Source organism: Rhinatrema bivittatum, chromosome 4, assembly GCF_901001135.1.
Source record: "Rhinatrema bivittatum chromosome 4, aRhiBiv1.1, whole genome shotgun sequence".
Taxonomy (NCBI): Eukaryota; Metazoa; Chordata; class Amphibia; order Gymnophiona; family Rhinatrematidae; genus Rhinatrema; species Rhinatrema bivittatum.
Window position 1 is genome coordinate 313,397,119 of NC_042618.1, and position 17,437 is coordinate 313,414,555.

The window sequence follows — 17,437 nt, forward strand, 5'->3', positions numbered from 1 at the left end:
TGCGAAACATCTGACAGCTATGAAATAATATAAACTCCTGTGGTTGAGGGAGTCCATCAAGGAAGGAGTAAGTGGTATCCTAGGCATTCCAGTTCGGCAACCACAGGATGTGCGGCACTAAACTTACAGGTTAGATGTAATCGGATGAAATCAACAGTTACCGTTTGCCCATCTCTGTGTTCACGTAGGCCCATAGGTTCTCGTCGGTCAAGTCTTTTTAGGATTGGCATGCTGGTCTGGACAATCCAGAGATCTTAAATATCAGCACAGTCTACAGTTCGAAATCAACTGCATAGTATAAATGTTAACGGGTTAACAAAATAATTTCCACATTTCTAATGCTGGAGATAACTGAGTTTCAGCTTGAACGGTGCGCATATGGAAAAAAAAAAAACAGGCGCTCACACGCCGGGAACAGCAACAGAAAGTTTTTAAATGGCGCTCAACTCACCTTCTCCAATTGTGTGGGTTATTTCCTGCAGTTTCGAGGTTATTTCAGTGAAGCGGCTATCTAATGCATTAACAACCGCCCTAGTTACTTTTGCAGTCAGGTCGTCAGTAGGGTCAGACCGTTGTGGGAGCGGGGAGGCTTGTGCCGAGTTGGCGGCCATTTTTTCTGCGGTGTCCTTGCTCTTGTCTTTATCTCTCCTGCCCCTTTCAAGGGCTGGGAGCCAGAGAAAACACGTCTTCTTTGCTTCAACACATCACGTGACCCCCCCCCCCAGCCTCATGTTTAGCACTTTTCCAGGTATCGTGGCCACAGTGTACCTTTTATCTCATGTACCTAACCCAAGACTGACAGCTTGGGAACTACAGCCCCGGGGCAGCATTTTGATATATAGGGCAGTATATATCAGTTTGGTGCCTCACCAATCCTGTATGTCAACATTCTAATTTTAGGATATGCGTTTTTTTACATAAATATTTACATTTGTTATTATTCATTACAAATTTGTTGGAATTTTAATTAACAAGATATTTCAAATTTGCCACTTATTTAATTAATGAAAAACATTAGGAATACAAATAGGATTAAACAACAAAACAATCAGCTGGTTCAGATCATATCTAAGTAACAGATATTTTCAAGTTCAAATCAAAGAGACTATGTCAGAAAAAATAGACCTTCAAACAGGAGTGCCACAAGGGTCCACCCTATCTGCGACACTGTTCAACATATACCTGCTACCATTATGCCACCTGCTAGCTGGTCTGGGAATCACACACTATATATACGTGGATGATATTCAATTAATATTACCCATCGAAGATACAATTGAGAAAACATTGAACATAGCGAACATGTATCTAGATATTATCAAACGACTATTAAACCAAATGGAGCTTGTAATTAATATAGAGAAAACAGAATTCCTACATTTAGAATGAAAAAAAAATATGGAGATCACACAAAGCCCTATCACACTCAATAACAACAAACAAATAATACTAGCAGTGAAAGTACAGAATCTAGGAGTAATAATTGACACAGAACTAAGCTTGAAACAACATATATCCCTAAAAGTAAAAGAAGGATATGCCAAACTCATGGTCCTTAGAAGACTCAAACCACTTCTAACAACCGCCAACTTTCGATCAGTACTACAAGCGTTGATATTTGTAAGCACGGATTATTGCAATGCCCTCTTACTAGGTTTACCATACACCTCACTAAGACCACTACAAATCTTGCAAAACACAGCTGCAAGAGTTTTGACTGGCAAAAGTAAAAAAGAACACATCACAGAAACCCTGGCTGAGTTACATTGGCTTCCCATTGAACAAAGAATACAGTACAAAACACTATGCACCATACACAAATTAATATACAACGAAAACTCAGACTGGCTGAACACAGCCCTTCGTGTACACATCCCCAACAGAAACCTAAGATCAGCCAACAAAGCACTCCTAACTATTCCATCAATCAAAACAGCAAGACTAACCCAAGTAAGAGAGAGGGCACTATCCTTGGCAGGACCCTTACTATGGAACTCCATGCCCTTGGAGTTAAGACTACAAAGAGAAAACAAAACATTTAGGAAAAATCTAAAAATCTGGCTCTTTAAACAGGCCTTTCGAATAGAGAAGGGAGAATAGAACCCAGGAAAGTGCAAGATATAAACAATGAACACCCACACACTCAACAGTAAGCACTAACGGGCGGATTTTAAAAACCCTGCTCGCGTGCTGGCACACCTAACCCCGGGACGCACGTAGGTCCCGGGGTTTTTGGACGGGGGCGTGTCGGGGGTGTGTCGGGGGCAGGGCCGAATGACGTGGCGTTTTGGGGGCGGGCCCGGGGGGCGTGATTTTGGGCCGGGGCGTTCCGGGGGCGTGGCCACGCCCTCCGGAACCGCCCCCGGGTCGGGTCTCGGCACGCCAGCAGCCCGCTGGCGCGCGTGGATTTACATCTCCCTCTGGGAGGCGTAAATCCATGGATAAAGGTAGGGGGGGTTAGATAGGGCCGGGGGGGTGGGTTAGGTAGAGGAAGGGAGGGAATGGTGAGGGGAGGGTGAAAGAGAGTTCCCTCCGAGGCTGCTCCGAAATCGGATGGTAGCACCTTGGATGACGAACGGAGGCAGGCTGCGCGGCTCGGCACGCGCCGGCTGCCCAAAATCGGCAGCCTTGCGCGCGCCAATCCAGGATTTTAGAGGATACGCGCCGCTATGCGCATATCTTATAAAATCCTGCGCAAACAAAAGTACGTGATCGCGCAGTTTTAAAAAATCTACCCCTAAGTGTGTAGTTTTTAACAGAAAGCTCATCACCAAAGGATAAGTCACAATTATGAAACGAGTCGTGTACTCAAAACTACCATAGAATGACCTGGACATAATGTGTTACATTTAACAAATAACATTTATTACGAACTATGTAACCGAAACTTATGGCACCTGTGTAAACTGAATGTCTTTAGCATTACTCTTATGTGCCTTACTGTAAACCGTTATGTCGGTACTCACCTTAACGACGGTATAGAAAAAACTTTAAATAAATAAAATAAATACATTTTTGGCACCACCCTTCAAAGAAGTGCCAACCTAGGATAGGTGCCCATCCATCTGCTCAGCTGTCATGTCCTAGTTATAAAAGCTTTTGTTGTAATGTGACTGTCTCTAGGGACTCTGTGCGAGACTGGAGAAATAACAGCAACTTTTTCACCACTAAATCTCTCAGTGGCAGAACCTGCCTGGATTTCCTGCATCATCCGATTGCCTCTTCATTACAGACTCGGTGCTGAGCCCTAGGAAAACTTCCTCTTGTGCTCAGATTATTTTGTGTACTTGCAGAGACAGAAACTAAATTGTTCAAACAGCTTTTGTTGTGTTTGGAACAATCTGCGCAACAATTTGTTTAAGATAAATCCTGAAACTGCAAACTAGTCACACATTTCCTGATGGAAACCCTTTGAAATCTTTTAACCATTGAAGTCCATTACTTCTAGCTAAAAATAATGGGGTAGATTTTCAGACGAGCGCGAATAGCCTACTTTTGTTTGCGCTCCAGGCGCAAACAAAAGTACGCTGGATTTTAGTAGATACGCGCGTAGTCGCGCGTATCGGCTAAAATCCTGGATCGGCGCGCGCAAGGCTATCGATTTCGTATAGCCTGCGCGCGCCGAGCCGCACAGCCTACCCCCGTTCCCTCCTAGGCCGCTCCGAAATCGGAGCGGCCTAGAAGGGAACTTTCCTTTGCCCTCCCCTCACCTTCCCCTCCCCTCCCTTCCCCTACCTAACCCACCCGCCCGGCCCTGTCTAAACCCCCATCCTACCTTTGTCGGGGGATTTACGCCTCCCAGAGGGAGGCGTAAATCCCCGCGCGCCAGCGGGCCTCCTGCGCGCCGGGCCGCGACCTGGGGGCGGGTACGGAGGGCGCGGCCACGCCCCCGGACCGCCCCGGGCCGTAGCCACGCCCCCGTACCCGCCCCCAAAACGCTGCCGACACGCCCCCGCAACGCCGCGCGCTCCGGCCCCGCCCCCGACACGCCTCCCGACACGCCCACTCCGAAAACCCCGGGACTTACGCGAGTCCCGGGGTTCTGCGCCCGCCGGTGAGCCTATGTAAAATAGGCTCACCGGCGCGCAGGGCCCTGCTCGCGTAAATCCGCCCGGTTTTGGGCGGATTTACGCGAGCAGGGCTCTGAAAATCCGCCCCAATATGCTGTATTGTTCTGAGGTGCAGGAAAGCTGTGACTTCATTTCTCGGCAATCAGCTGTGAAATCAGGAACACCACTGGTTCTGTCTGTCCTTAGTTACTGGCTGCCAGGCTCCACCATTAACAAACTGACAGCAGAGAGAGAGGATGGAGGAGCTGCTGAAGCGAAAGTTAAAGACGTTCCTGCTGATAGAAACTGGACACACTGGCCAAGGCTGGATAAGCCAAGGACAGAGCTATTACACTGATGATGGATCTGTGTTTGTGAAAAGGAACCCCAAGGCGCAAGTTAATACCTTTCACTTTTCTAAGAGCACTTTATTAACAGTTTCTGTAGAGTAATGTTTTCCAATGTGTGTGTGTGTGTGTGTGTGTATGAGAGAGAAGAGAAAATTTGTGCACCTCTCTCCCCCACCCCTACTAATCCACAGCAATTTCAAATTGACTGGAAATCAAAACTTCCCAGGTATGGAAAGTGGGGAATTTTTAAAAACTTATTAGTTTTAATTGTTGGCTGTTATTTGATGTTTGATGTTTTTAAACATTTTGTTTGGGAAACTTAAAAATAATTTATGAGTTTTAAATTATTGGAAGTTCTGTATGTCAGTTATGAAATAATATTTTGATTAGTATGGTTTTACTATTTTTGATATTTCATATTTCTTGATTGTATAATTTGATGTTTTATGAAGAATGGCAATGCTTCTGTATTTCCATTTTTGCAATTAATGCAAATTCTGGCTTCTTGCAATTTCCAGTTCAGTTTTTGTCTGCATGTTTATATTTATATTTTTTATCTTTATATTCTATATTTGGCGAAGGTCAGTCTGTGTTCTGCATATGTGACTTGGGTGCGTTATTCTGCTAGCATGTAGTTTCTGTATAGGGATCTTTAGCAGCCTGACTTGTTCTGTTTTCCTAACAGGAGGTGTATGGGTGTTTTAGGGCCTGTTGTAATATTTGCAGTGTTGCCTTTTCATAGGTAGGATTGTTGCTCTTTGAGTCTGATAAGTTATGGAATGGCAGGTTTCCTATAGATTCTGAGTACTTTTTTTTTTGCATGATTTTGTATTAAACAATATTCCTGGTAGTGGAGGGAGTTTGTATTGCTGCTTCTGAAGGGACAACAGGATTTAGACTGGGATTTGTCCCACTCATGTACAGAAGAATTTTTGATTGATGTTCTTGAATCATTTTAGTGGTAGTTTTAGTAGATTGTTGTTTTGTTTGTAACGTAGAGATGCCACTGACATGCATGCCCAGCTGCTTACCATAATGGTGCAAAATATTTGTAGCAGTGCCGCTTACATTGTAAGTAGGGTGTGTCCTGTCTCTGCATACTGGATATACAATTTGGTAACAAGCAGGTGAGGAGAGAGCCATTGGACCTCTGCCAACATCAAACAAACGGTAGTTTTTCTGTCACAGGTGATTTTCTATAATAATAATAATAATCATTATTTAAAAAAAACCAAACACGTTTGGGGGGGGGGGGGCGTTGGAGAGGGAAATACGTGCACCAAATCTCACTCCACATCTCCCTTTTATTGATGTGGGCCTCTCTTAAACATCACTCTTTCCCCCTTTTCTACCAGTCTCTCACTCTGCTTTTGCTCCACCAACCTCCCTACCAGTCCCCTTCTCTCCCCCTCCAACATTCCATTTCCGCAAATCTCTTTCTCTCACTCCACCAGTCAGCTCCACCAGTCGCTCTCTCATCCTCTACCAGTCCATTCCCCCCAGTCACATCAGATCCAGCTGTGTGGCTGCCTGTAGTTACACTGCATAAATTATTGAATATGAGTACATTCTTGTACATTTACTGCTGTGCTTTGCAATTATATGTATTCTGTTTATATCAGTAAGCATTATTTAATAAGTTTTATATATTATGAATGAATATGGGGTGCGTATTATTATTGTTTTGTTATTATATTAATAACGTTTCTATATACGGCACATATCTGCAAGTAAAAATGAAAGAGAAGCATGAATGGATCTGCAAATATTTTAGAGGTTGAAAAGGGGTCCATGCTCCCAAAAAGGTTTAGTTTCTCCTGCTATAGAAGAACGCTGCCATATGACTTGAAGTGCAGGAGGTGGGGGTTTTTGTTTGTTTTGTTTTTTTGCAAGACTTGAGTCTCTTCAATAGACTTTTCATAGTAGGAATGTACTTTTTTTTTTCTCAAAGGAAATCTTTAGTTTAATTTTTTTTTCTTCTCTGGAAGAAAATCTTTTGGAGAGCTTTAGTTTAAGAACAATTACACTACCAGAAATAGAGGAGAAATCCATTAACTGCAATTAGAGAATAGCTACTGCTTTTACTGGCACCAGGAGCATAAGATCTACTTAGTTTTTGGGTACTTGCCAGGTACTTGTAGCCTGGATTGGCCATTGTTGGAAACAGGATGTTGAGCCTGATGGACCCTTGATCTGACCCAGTATGGCAATTTCTTATGTTCTTATGCTGTTTTTGGCGCACACACACACTGCACCCTTACAAATAAATGGCAAATGCCAGGTGATTTGTATAGCTAATAGCACAAGGCATTAGGATTTATAAAGTGTCATTGAAGCAGACAGTGATATACATAGAAACTAAATAAGCAAGCTCTAGGAAGAGCACCCAGAAAGAAGATCCCACAGAGCATAGTACTTAAGAGAAGGCAGCCGTGGTAGGCAGGATACACATCAACAGGTACTGGAGTGCAGTTGCAAGCGTTGTAGCAGAGAAGAAGTAAAAAAAGCCCTGTCCTGTGAAACAAAATGGGAAGGGGTGGGGGCCTTTGGGGAGGGAGATGCAGAAGGAGTTGCATAGGAGGTGGATCCTTGGGCTGAGGTGGGGTTGACGCAACCTGTAGGTGAGGGCCTATGGGTCCCCACCGTCAGCAGGCGGAGTGGGCTGAAGCTGGAGGCCACTGAAACTTCGCTATACCAACCCATGATCCCCTAGGGTTGAGCCTTCGGGTGCCGGGGCCGGCAGGATTTAGGCGGGCCTCGAGGTTGGGTATCAGTAGCAGCTGGTTCAGCCCAGAGACAGCAGCCAACAGGTGGCATGATCGGAACATTAACCCAAGCACTAGGGAACAGGAGGATACTGAAAGTGCCAGAGGATAGGGACAGAGGCGTCACTGTCAAACTTGAGTAGAAGCGGGTGGCACCTGGAAGGTGTAGCAAGCAATGTGGAACTTGGCAAGAGAGTCTGAGACAAAGTCATACGTGGCAAATTTCAAGGCACGGAGGAGACAAGCGTGGTCAGACGAAGCAATGTCAGGGTCAGAGAAGGCAGGCATGGTCAGACATAGCAATGGTCAAGGCACGGAGAAGGCAGGCATGGTCAGACATAGCAATGGTCAAGGCATGGAGAAGGCAGGCATGGTCAGACATAGCAATGGTCAAGGCACGGAGAAGGCAGGTAGGCGAAGTCAGGAGAAACAGTGGTCAGGCTTGAAGAAGGCAGGTAGGCGAAGCAGTGGTCAAATCCAGGAAGTCAAATAAAACACAAGACGAGACGAACAGCAGATCAGGAACCAGGAACCGGGAACTTGAAGAATCAGAAACATGAACAAATAGATACTGCAGCAACGAGCACTTGGGGATCAGAAATAGACCAAGGAGACCTAAAAATGGCACCGATGGCCTTTGCCCTTACCATGTGACAGGGTATCCGTGCCATTGGCTGGCCCCTGTCACATGGAGGGAGCACTGGATGCCCGGCGCCATCTTTAAAAATGGCACGGGCCATCCAGTACTCCTACCATGTGACAGGGGCCGGCCAATGGCACGGATACCCTGTCACATGGTAAGGGCAAAGGGCCATCGGCCCATTTTGATTAGTGGCAGCCGATAGCCCAGGAGTGGGAGATTGCTCCCGGGACCCCCACTGGACCACCAGGTACCTGTAAAAGGTTTTTGGGGGGGGTCGGAAGGGTGAGGGAAGCTAAGGGATTAGTTTTAATGAGTCGGGGTGGGTTTAGGGGTTATTTTTGTGTGCCGTTTTTCCCTCCCCCAAAATGATAAAAGAACCCCCACGAACAATATCGTGGGGTTTTCCTATCGTTTTGGGGGAGCCCCCGATTTCTGACGATTTTGAAAATATTGATATTTTCAACGTCCGAAGTCCGATTCACATCCCTACTGAAGATGCCTGAGCACAGGAAGGCTGAAGCCTTAATAGTCTGTGTCCAGAGGATAGGGACTGAGGCGTCACTGTCAAACCTGAGTAGAAGCGAGCAGCACCTGGAAGGTGTAGCAAGCAATTTGGAACTCTGGATTCAAGAGAGTCTGAGGCAAAGTCATACGTAGCAAAGTTCAAGGCATGGAGGAGACAAGCGTGATCAGACGTAGCAATGGTCAAGGCATGGAGAAGGCAGGCATGGTCAGCTGTAGCAATGGTCAAGGTTCGGAGAAGGCAGGCGTGGTCAGACATAGCAGTTGTCAGGCTTGGAGAAGGCAGGTAGGCAAAACCAGGCGAAGCAGTGGTCAAATCCAGGAAGTCAAATCAAACACAAGACAAGACGAACTGCAGAACAGGAACCAGGAACCGGAACTTAAAGAATCAGGAACACGAAATAACAGGTACTGCAGCAATGAGCACTCGGAGACCAGGAACAAGAGACCAAGGAGACCTGTTGCAAAGGCGATGCTGAGGAGCATGGCCTGAGTATTTATGTGCTGAAGGATCTGACGTCAGCATCTGGGTCCGCGGCCAGGTTCCCGCCGCAGGCCTCATTCACTGATGCGCGTGCGCGCACCTAGGGAGGGGTGTGGCACTGCCAGCTGCGTCTCTCCACAAGGATCGCGGAGAGGCTTGAGGAGTGGAGGCATCCTGGCTGGAGGTCCCGGGAAGAGGAGCAGGGCCGGAGGTGCTGGCAGGAGTCTGAGGTCGAGACTGGCGGCCCACTGCTGCCAGCGACGAGGAGCTGGAGCCTGAAGCTTGTGCAGAGAGGTGCGGCGGGGCTACCACGGGCAGCGAGCGTAACAGAAGGAAAGTGGAGCAAGGTTGAAGGTGCAAAGGCTGGAGAAGAAAGTAGAAGCAAAGTAAGTTGAGAGGACTAAGTGGAGTGTGGGAGCAGGAAAGAACATATATCACTATCATGTCCTCATGTCTAGGTTGGAATGATGTACCTTTTATTGTTTGGAAAGTTTTGGGTGGACCCTTGAACACTGTGGCAGATGACCATGCCCACAGGGGGAAGTCCCATGAGGGGCCAGAGGTCAGGCAGCGTTAGGACACACAACACAGAATTATCTTTTATTAAACAGAGTTGAGGAGCCACCAGAGGTGGCAGTAGTGAGTAGAGATGAAGCCCGGCTGGGCTTGTAGTCTCTCAGGACACTGGAACAGCGATCCCTCAATAGCTGTGCTGTAGGGGAGAGAAACTGAGATAGTGAGTACAGTGGAGCATACACAGGGTTCTGATATGGAGCCTAGTTGGTTGAATACTCACACAGCGGTTTCTCCCGGAAGGTAACACAGAAGCTGGAAAAGAGGCAGGCCCTCGAGGAGCTAGTACCTGGTTCCAGGGAAAGGCTCAGAGAGTCTAGATGGTAACTCACTGATGGTGTAGGCAGCGGTTTCTTCCAAGCAGACGTGAGCTCAGGCAGCGAGTCCGGGAACATGGGCCCTCGAGGAGTGAGTACCGGTTCCAGACAGCGACCTGAAAGAGAGAGGCCCCCGAGGAGTGGGTACTCCGATAGAGTAAGTCCAATAAGGAGAGGCAGAGTAGCTAGGAACAGAGAGCGAATCCCATCCGTAAGGAGTCCCCTTGCTAACTCGTTTAGCTAGCAAACAGAGTAGGCTTTTATATCCGGGATGCGTGACGTCATCACAGGGGGAAGCCCCTGAGGTTCGCGCCAAAGAAGGAATAAGAAGCAGGGCCGCACAGTGCGCACGCCCTATGGCACCTGAATAACATGGCGGGATGCATCGCCCAAGCCGGACCGCGGATGCTGGAGAGGAAGGCAGGCAGATGCCACGGCAGCCAGACGTCCATGAAGCAGGGGAGGAGTCGCCAAAGAGATAAGGGCGGAGTGGAGACGTCGGGCAGCAACAGTCGTAACATTACCCAGCATTTAAATTAAAGGGTTGACTAGATTTGGTGTTATATTGCCCCAAATGTATTATCTGGACAATTGCCTAGGGCCTCAACATAGAAGATGCCCTGTTGGGGGAGGGAGAGAAAGCAGGGAAGGCTCAAGAACCCAGGAAGAACCCTTTGTGGGGAAGAGGAGGAGAAGAGAGAAAACCTGGGATCACGGGCCCATTCCCAGCCCTGGTCCCCAGTGTGTCTAACACCAGCCTTGATCTCAACTAAGTACAAAATAAACTATTCTGGGTCAGACCAAAGGTCCATTCAGCTCAGTATCCTGTCTCTGAGAGTGGCCAGTCAGAGTCGTTAGGAAGTACCCAGCAGATTTCAAACAGTAGATCCAATACTTTGTTATTCACTCCCAGGGATAATCAGTGGGTGTCCCTGAGTTCACTTGGCTAATAATTGTTTATGGACTTTTTCTCAGGGAACTTGTCCAATCCTCTTTTAAATCCAGTTACAGTGGCATACCAAGGAAAGAATGGGGTGGGGCCAATGCCCCTGGGCACTGGGCTGTAGGAGGGGTGCTGACGGCTGACATTTCAATAGCAGCTGAAAAAAAGGGAGTGAATCCATGTGAATGCTGATGGACCTCATCCCACCGGAAGCCACAGAAAGAATAGAGGCTGCATGAAAGGACCCCACTTGGAGCAGAAAATGGAGTCCTGCAGCTGGTTATTATTGGCTATTACTGGTTATTACTCTATGCTGATCTCATGATGCATCTATTTATTTATTTATTTATTTATTTATTTAAAGATTTTTATATATCACTTATATAAACAAAGTGTGAACTAAGCGGATTACAATGTTAGTGGATAAAAATAGAAATACAGAATTCAATTTAAAATAAAATAAAAGAAACAAGATACAATTTAAAAATAATATAAATATTAGGATTGAGGAAGGGGGAGGTAGAAGAGCGGGGTGCTCCAATTGAATATGATTGAGGGGTTAAGAAGATTTGGGATTATTGAAAGCAGTTGAACATAAATATATTTTGAGAGCTTTTTAAAATTTTTTTGTAGTGGGAATAAATCGAATGTGTACAGATAATGCATTCCACAATGTCGGGCTAGTTACTGAAAAGGATCGTCTATGGGTTAGGTCAAGTCTTGCTGTTTTGATAGTAGGTATTTCCAATAGGCATTTGGCTAGTGGTCGTAATTGCCGTGATGGTTTGTATAGTTTTAATGCAGAATAGATCCATACAGTGGATGGATGGTAAATTAAGTGGTGAATCATGGACAAAACTTTATATTGAATACGATAGTAGACCGTTAACCAATGTAAGTGTTGAAGAATAGGGGTAATATGTTTGCGACGAGGGGTGTTGGTTAATATACAAGCTGCGGAATTTTGAATTGGAGTGTGTGAATGGTGTTTGTAGGAAGGCTGAGGTAAAGAGAGTTGCAGAGTCAACACTGGTTAATATGAGGGCTTGCAGGACTGTTCGGAAATCTGATGGATAGAGTAATGTGCATGTGCACACAGGTCATGAACCCATAGGGGGTAGATTTTATAAATTTACGCGCACGCGTACTTTTGTTTGTGCATCAGGCGCGAACAAAAGTACGCTGGATTTTATAAGATGCGCGCGTAGCCGTGCGTATCTTATAAAATCCGGGGTTGGCGCACGCAAGGGGGTGCACATTTGTGCAACCTGTGCGCGCCAAGCCCGGCGCACGCTGCCTGTTCCCTCCGAGGCCACTCCGAAATCGGAGCGGCCTCAGAGGGTACTTTCCTTCCACCTCCCCTCACCTTCCCCTCCCTTCCCCTACTTAACCGACCCCCCCCGGCCCTATCTAAACCCCCCTACCTTTGTTGGCAGATTTACGCCTGCTGAAAGCAGGCGTAAATCTGCGCACGCCAGCGGGCTGCTGGCGCACCATCACCCGACCCAGGGGCTGGTCCGGAGGCCTCGACCACGCCCCCGGGCCGGCACCACGCCCCGGACCTGCCCGGAACCTCCCCCTGACCCCCGGACATGCCCCCAAACACGCCCCCTCCCGCCCCTTTTACGAAGCCCCGGAACTTATGCGTTCCTGGGGCTATGCGCGCGCCAGCGGCCTATGCAAAATAGGCGCGCCGGCGCGCATAAATCCAGCCGGATTTACGCGTGCAGGGCTTTTAAAATCCGGCCCATAGTGTACATAAGAAATCCCAATATTATTTGTATTAACATGATTGAAGCACACAAATTTGAACTTGGTTTATAAAAAAAACTTTTGCATATGTAGCCCACGTAAGTTTTGAATACCATGGGTCCGTCACAGAGCAGCAGAATGGGCTCTTGGAGCAACAGATTGGTGCCTTCTGAATTGGCACACGCAGGTCTGGATTTAGGCCGCCCACCCGACACGCCCCCTTTGCAAAGCCCCGGGACTTACGCGCGTCCCGGGGCTTGTGCGCGCCGCCAAGCCTATGCAAAATAGGCTCGGCGCACGCAGGGGGGGTTTGGGGTAGGATTTTGGGGGGTACGCGCGTATCCCTTTGAAAATCTACCCCACTGAGCACAGACAGATCCTCGCCAAATACAGAAGACAGAGACCAAAAGTATAAATACAAATGTGCAGACAAAAACTGAACTGGAAATCATAATTAGGCAGATTCTGTATGCATTGTAACAATGGAAAAATAGAAGCATCGCCATTCCTCATAAAACATCAAATACAATCAAGAAATATAAAATATCAAAAATAGTAAAATCATACTAACAAAAGGATTTCAAAACAACTGACATATAGAACATTTAATAATTTAAAATTTGTATACATTTTTTAAATTTCCCAAACAAAATATTTCAAAAAGGCAATCAAATAACAGCCAACAATTAAAACTAATAAGGATTTATAAATTCCCCACTCTCCATATCTGGGAACTTTGATTTCCAGTCACCTTGAGATTAACATGGCTTAGTGGGGGGAGGGGAGGGGGCTCACAAACTTTCCCTTTCTCTCATTGTTATTATTTAGGAGAGTTGTGGGTGGATCCTTGGACCGGTGGCAGATGACCACGCCCCCGGGGGAAGATCCCGAGAGGGACCACCGGTCAGGCTCAGAGTTAGGAGACAGACACACACTAGTTCTTTTATTAGACAGTATACTGAACCACCAGAGGTGGCAGTAGTGAGCTGGAATGCCTGGCTGGGCTGTAGTCCCTCAGATACTGGAACAGCGATCCCTGGAGGCTGAGCTGTAGAGAAACTGAAATATAGGGGCAGATTTTTTAAAAGTACGCTGGATTTTATAAGATACGCGCGTAGTGCAAGCTGCATGTTCCCTCCGAGGCCGCTCCGATTTCGGAGCGGCCTCGGAGGGAACTTTTCTTCGCCCTCCCTTCCCCTACCTAACCCACCCCCCCGGCCCTATCTAAACCCCCCCCTTACCTTTGTCGGCAAAGTTACGCCTGCTGAAAGCAGATTCAAGTGATGCTCCTTTGTAAGAAAGAGAGACGAAGGATATGGGAGGAGGTATGGAACTGGGGGGTAGGCGTGTTAGCAGATTGGTTATTTTGCAATGGAAAAAGGAGGCAAGTTCATTGGCTTTGGATTGTGCTTGGTCGTCTGGGATGGATGGGGTGGAGGTTTTTGTGAGATCTGATACATATGAGAATAGGGCCTTCACGTCAAATACAAGATCGTGAATTCTAAGAGTGTAAAAGTCTCTTTTTGTTCGTAGTGTTGTATTTCTGTAGAAGTGGAGGGCGGATTTGTATGTGGCTAGAGTGCTGGGGCATGGGGCCATGCGCCATTTATTTTCTTTCTGTCTAAGGTCTTGCTTCAGTTTTCGGAGTTCATTGGAGAACCAAGGTTGTTTATTTTTTAGAGCTGGGCTGATATTTTTGGTCGACAGAGGGCTTACCTGCCCTGGCCCCGTCCGGTCTCCGGTCCAGCCCGTCCGGTCTCCTGCAGCCCCGTCCGGTCCCCTCCTCCCGAAGCAAAAAAACCCCCAAAAAACCGAAAAAGTAGCAAGGCTCGGGCCTGCTACGGTAGTCCCTTCTCCTCTCCGTGCGATTCTCCTCCGTGCGATCCTCCCCTCCCCTCCTCTCCGTGCGATTCTCCTCTCCGTGCGATCCTCCCCTCCCCTCCTCTCCGTGCGATCCTCCCCTCCCCTCCTCTCCGTGCGATTCTCCTTTCCGTGCGATTCTCCCCTCCGTCCCTTCTCCCCTCTCCTCTCCGTGCGATTTCAGCGCTCAAGGCAGTCACATGCCGTGACTGCCTTGAGCGCTGAAATCGCACGGCCATTCATCCAGGCAGAGGGAGCCGGCCTGCCTGGATGAATGCACGGCAGTGAAGGAATGGCCATGTGATTTCAGCGCTCAAGGCAGTGAGCGGAGAAATCGCACGGCCATTCATCCAGGCAGAGGGAGCCTCTGCCTGGTTGAATGCACGGCCCCCGCCGGAATGGATGCCCGTGCGATTTCGGTAGTCACGTGACTACCGAAATCACGTGACTACCGAATCACGTGACTACCGAAATCGCACGGGCATCCATTCCGGCGGGGGCCGTGCATTCAACCAGGCAGAGGCTCCCTCTGCCTGGATGAATGGCCGTGCGATTTCAGCGCTCAAGGCAGTCACGGCATGTGACTGCCTTGAGCGCTGAAATCGCACGGCCATTCCTTCACTGCCGTGCATTCATCCAGGCAGAGGGAGCCGGAGGCCGTTTTCGCCGCTGGCTCCCTCTGCCCAGATCCCGCCGCCCGTCTGAGACTATCGCGCGTCCACCCGCCCCCGCCGCCGCTTGGAACAGGCGCCCACCCGCCCGCGGCCTAGATTTTACACGTGACCACTCGCTCCCCGGCTCCCGCCGCCGCCCGCCTGGACCCACGCGGCCCTCCGACAGATATTTAAAAATTTTTATTTTTTTTTCTGACAGGTTTTTATGTGTCCCACAGCATTACATTTTCTCGATCATCTCTGTATCACTTTTTTTTTTATTGTGTTTTATTGTGTTTCAGTATTTTAAGTGGTGTCGATGGGTTTGCTACAAGACTCACAGTCCTAACACCTACTAGAGGGAGGCGGTAAACTAACACGTTAAGGCCGCGGCAAAACAGCGGGTTACTAAGGAGATAATATCAGCGCCCGTTACAGTATCGGAGGGGAATAGCTAATTCCTTCATTATACAGCTAATTCGTTCATTTACACATCATCTACATGCTGGGTGCGGAAAGGGTTATGTGTCTATTTTAGGAAGCGCTAAGGACGCGTGAAACTGGAGACTGTATCGCTGGATGGCCTTACTCGTCTGTATTGTGCGCTCCCAGCACGTTACAGACGGGAAATCTTCAACCGCACGTTACTGTATCGACCTGATAATTTGTTAGCTACCACTTGTGTGATACTGTGCCATGAGAGTAGGGCTGAGTTGGGGTTGGTAACATCCAGGTTAGGAAGTTCTTTGGCTAGGAATTCACTGAGGACATCTGAGGTGCAGGATCTCCTGTAGTGAAATGTAGATTGGAAGGGGTGCTGGATAGGACTCTCTTTCATTGTGAGGGAGGTGGAGATCAGTGAGTGGTCAGACCAAGGAACAGGGACGCATTCAGGGGGAGTGGAAATTGTGAGACCAGAGTTGATGAAAATAAGGTCTAGCGTATGGATAGCTTTATGAGTAGGCTTGTTAATAATTTGTTTAAAGCCCATGGCCGTGAGGGAGGAGAGGAAAGCTTCGCAGATGGTAGAGAGTGGGGTAGAATCGACATGAAGGTTGAAATCCCCTAAGATCATAGCTGGGGAATCCAAGTTTAGATACTTAGCTATGGTTTCTACAGGAGGGGAGGCATCTGATTCTATAAGTCCTGGCAAAGCATATATGAGGAGGATTTGAAGTAACTTTGGTTTGAAAAGGCCAACTTCTAGCTTAGGGGCCGCTTTGGTCGGTTGAAGGGTTAGCCTCAGCTCTTTTTTGGCTGCTAAAAGAAGGCCTCCACCTCTTTTTTTGTCTAGGAAGTGAGATGAAGTCGTAAAGATGAGTGGGTAGCTGATTTATCAAGGCAGTATCCGTGGCTTTGAGCCAAGTTTCCATAATGGCGCAGATGTCTGGCTTTGAGTCAAGGAGATAATCGTTGAGAATGTGCGATTTCTTTGTAAGAGATTGTGCATTGAAGAGAGTCAATGAGAACAGTGCAAGCCCTAGGAGTTGGGTGAGAGGGGAGATCATGATTGGGAAGAGGGTTCTGTTGGAACGTGAACTGGAATACAAGGGTAATTTCCCAATGATGCGGAGACTGTGGTGTAAGATGGGGACCCGTTCTCTTAAAGTTATGTGTCGAGTGGATTTAATATGAGGTACTTGGAGGGATCCTCTGTATGCTTCTCTGGTGGGTCTTGTGGAGTGATGATGGCTGAGCGGGAATTGTAAGTCAAGTGTTGTAAGGTGGTGGATGGATTTATATATGATGGTTATGGATTTGAAGATGATTCGGAAGTGTATTGGGAGCCAGTGTAGGTGTTTTAGAATAGGTGATATGTGGTCTCTTCTCCTGGTGTTGGTGAGATTTCTTGCCGCCGCATTCTGGACCATCTGTAGAGGTTTGGTGTACGATGATGGGAGGCCTAGTAGGATGGCGTTGCAATAATCAATCTTTGAGAAGATTAAAGCTTGTAGTATTGTATATTTATTTATTTATTTATATTTATATTTATTTATCCAACACATCTTCCATCCGCACGGACTCCCTCTTCATATTCTCTCAGACTGGGGAGTTCAGTTTACAGCCCGCTACCAGAAAGGCTTGTGCAGGAAGTTTGCTATTAATTGGATTTCACCTCAGCTTACCACCCTCAAAGCAATGGACAAACCAAGCAGGTAAATCAGATTCTCAAGGTCTTTCTACGAGCCTACATGATCTAATGGCAGGATTAACAGGGCCTCCCTCCTCTCATGGGCCAAATTCTCACATAACTACGTGAATAGTTCCACATGGTCATCAACCTTCTACATCATGTACAGACGCCATCCCTGTTCTGGTCTCTGACTCTTGCCCGGCAGCTAACCTGATGGGACAGGAACTCCTGGAACTATGGCAGAAGATACACTGTCTCCTAGAGCAAGCGGGGGAGCGTTTTATGCTGCTCTGCATCTCATCTTCACCCAGGAAGCTTAGTTTGGCTCAGCACTAAAAATATACAATTGAAGATGCCATCTCTGAAGTTCACACTGCAATTTGTGGATCCAT

The 17,437-nt window shown here is 47.5% G+C and overlaps 1 protein-coding gene across 3 annotated transcripts in view; it reads left to right on the forward strand.

Moving 5' to 3' along the window:
* Positions 1–17,437, forward strand: part of LOC115090776 (ketosamine-3-kinase-like) — a 120,067-nt gene that overhangs the window by 25,447 nt on the left and 77,183 nt on the right. The window contains exon 1 of one of the 3 annotated variants that reach the window (XM_029600274.1): positions 4,116–4,447. The exons of the other annotated variants lie outside the window; for them this stretch is intronic. Coding sequence (XP_029456134.1) covers positions 4,307–4,447 — 141 coding nt within the window. The 5' untranslated portion in view covers positions 4,116–4,306. Of the gene's footprint in view, positions 1–4,115; positions 4,448–17,437 lie in introns of those variants that run through there. 3 annotated transcript variants of the gene reach the window in all.